At 70.4% G+C, this 2,510-nt stretch overlaps 1 protein-coding gene across 1 annotated transcript; it reads right to left on the bottom strand.

The window, feature by feature from the left end:
• Positions 1 to 1,951: 1,951 nt before the first annotated feature.
• NEUROG3 (neurogenin 3) lies at positions 1,952 to 2,510 on the bottom strand (the record flags this gene model as incomplete). Its single annotated transcript, XM_082309221.1, is given in 2 exon segments — positions 1,952 to 2,074; positions 2,076 to 2,510. Coding segments are annotated over 2 exon segments (558 nt in total).

Raw genomic sequence — 2,510 nt, 5'->3', positions numbered from 1 at the left:
AGGCAGCGGGGCGGGGTGCGGGGGGCACCGCACCGCGCCCCCGGCCCGGCCCGGGCCCGGCCGCCGCCTTCAGCACCATGGCCAGAGCCCGCGGCGCCGGTGCGGGACGGGGGCAGGGGACGCTCCGCGCACCGCGCCCCGCTCCGCGCCCCGCTCCGCGCCCCCGCCGCCCCCGACCCCTCCCCACCCCGGTGGGTCTCCCCCACCCCACCCCCCCCACGGCTCCCGGGGAGCGGGAGCAGCGCGGAGAGGGGGGGGTGGAGGGGGATGCCCCCCCTCCCCATCGGCGGGGCAGGGCGGGGGCGGCGGGACAAGGGCCCCGGCATCCCGCACCCGGTCAGCTTTCACTCTCCCCTCTTTTGTTGCGGTGCGGGGGGCGGGAGTTGGCGAGGGGGGGGGTGTTTGTGCGTGCGTCTTTGTTTCCAGTAACCAAATTTCTTTTGTTCTACAAATTGCCTCAATAGCGTCTCTTTGCCGCGGGCAAACGGGCTCAGCTGAGAACAATTAGCATCACAATGGGCTTTTGGCCTCACGGGCCGCTTTGTCTAGCGACTGCCGCCCCGCTGGGGCAGCGCGGAGAGGGGAGGCGGCCCGGCCGTAAATCTACCAGCTACAAATTGAGTCTCTGGGAGGAGAGGGCCGGGGAGGGTTCGCGGGATTCATGCGGCTTCTCTTCTCTTCTCTTCTCTTCTCTTCTCTTCTCTTCTCTTCTCTTCTCTTCTCTTCTCTTCTCTTCTCTTCTCTTCTCTTCTCTTCTCTTCTCTTCTCTTCTCTTCTCTTCTCTTCTCTTCTCTTCTCTTCTCGCCGCGGCGTGGGAGGTGTTGCTTTTCCCACCTCCTGCGTTTTGAACCGGCCTGATGCTCCCCCCGCCCCGCTCAGGGCTGCAGGGACCGGCTGCGGCCGCTGCCCCCCGAGCCCCGGCGCCTGCCCCGGCTAAACCCTCCCCCGGGGAGGATGGGGTCGGGCTGGGGCAACGCTGCCCGCGGGGACCCGCACCGCCCCGGGAGCTGGAGCGCTGTGCCCCGGGGACATCCCCAAAATAGTCCCAGGGCCGAGCCGGGCGCTGAAAATCCACCTGCGTGGGGAGGGCTGCAGCCGGGCGCACCGTGCCGGGACGCGGCGGGAGAGCAGGGGGACGGGGTACCAACGGGCCGGCCGCAGCCCTGCGGGAAACGGCTTCTGCAGGGAGAGCCCGGCTTTAAATGCGTGCGTGGGCCCCGACGGGCACACGCCGACCTGCTCACAGGCACTGGACCCCGCTGCGCCGCTCTCCATCGCCGCTCCTCCCCGCGCAGGGGAGCGTCCGCAGCGGGCACACCGCCCCCGCACCGGGCACACCGCCTCCGCAGCGGGCACACCGCCCCCGCACCGGGCACACCGCCTCCGCAGCGGGCACACCGCCCCCGCACCGGGCACACCGCCTCCGCAGCGGGCACACCGCCCCCGCAGCGGGCACACTGCCCGGGACCCGCGCAAGCCCCCGCGGGGCCGGCGCTGCCCTCCCCGGCGCGGGCTGCGCAGGATTTTGAAACCCGTGGAGAGCCCTCGGTAGAAAAAAAACACACGGTGTTGCACAGGTCTGACCGCGACACACTTTATTCTCGTCTTCTTCTTCTTCTTCAAAAAAAAAAACCAAAATACAGCCGCGGCTCCCCTCCCCGGTACAAACAGCCGGACCACCGCTGCCAAACCACTCTTATATACAAAATATATATTTGTTACGAAATATAATCAATAAATACCGATAGCGACAAATTAATATAATTTACCGTTTCCGAGTACAAAACTGTGATTTTTTTCTGTCCGCCCGCTCCCGCTGCGCTTCAGCCAAGCGGGACGGGGCGGGGGGAGCGGGGCGCCCGCCGACCCCCGGCGCGCAGCGCGGGGTCCCCCTCCGCCCCGCCGGCTGTCTGCAGGCCAAAAGCGGGGGGAAAGCAGCCGGGCGGCGGGCTCAGAGGAAGGCGGGGAAGGCGGCGGGGCCGCGGCGCAGGGCGGCGGGCGGCGGGACGGCGGGGCAGGGCGAGTCCCAGGGCCCGGGGGAGGTGGCGGCGGCGGCGGCGGCGGCGGGGGGGGGGCGGCGGCGGGGGGGGCTCGGGCAGGCCCTGTTCGGCCAGGCGGAGGCTCTGGGTGAGCGCCCAGATGTAGTTGTGGGCGAAGCGGAGCGTCTCGATCTTGGTGAGCTTGGCGTCGTCGGGGAAGGTGGGCAGGACGCTGCGGAGCGCGTCCAGGGCGGAGTTGAGGTGGTGCATGCGGTTCCTCTCCCGGTCGTTGGCCTTCATCCGCCGGCTCCTCTTCTGCTTGCTGAGCAGCCCCTCGCTCCGCGCCTTGCCGCGGCCCCGCCGCGCCTTCCCCTTCCTGCGGGCCGCCGCCTCCCGCGGGGCCAGGGCGGTGCGGGCCGGCGAGGCGCCCCGGCTGCCCGCGGAGCCGCCGCCGGCCGCGGAGGGGACGTCCTCGGCGCCGCCGAAATAGGGCTGCCCTTCGCCCGGCGAGCGGTCGCTCTGCGGGGCCAT

Source organism: Platalea leucorodia, assembly GCF_965183815.1.
Source record: "Platalea leucorodia genome assembly, chromosome: 4".
In the NCBI taxonomy this organism is placed as follows: domain Eukaryota; kingdom Metazoa; phylum Chordata; class Aves; order Pelecaniformes; family Threskiornithidae; genus Platalea; species Platalea leucorodia.
The sequence above is the reverse complement of the archived record's forward strand: the minus strand, read 5'-3'. Positions and strand labels throughout refer to the sequence as shown.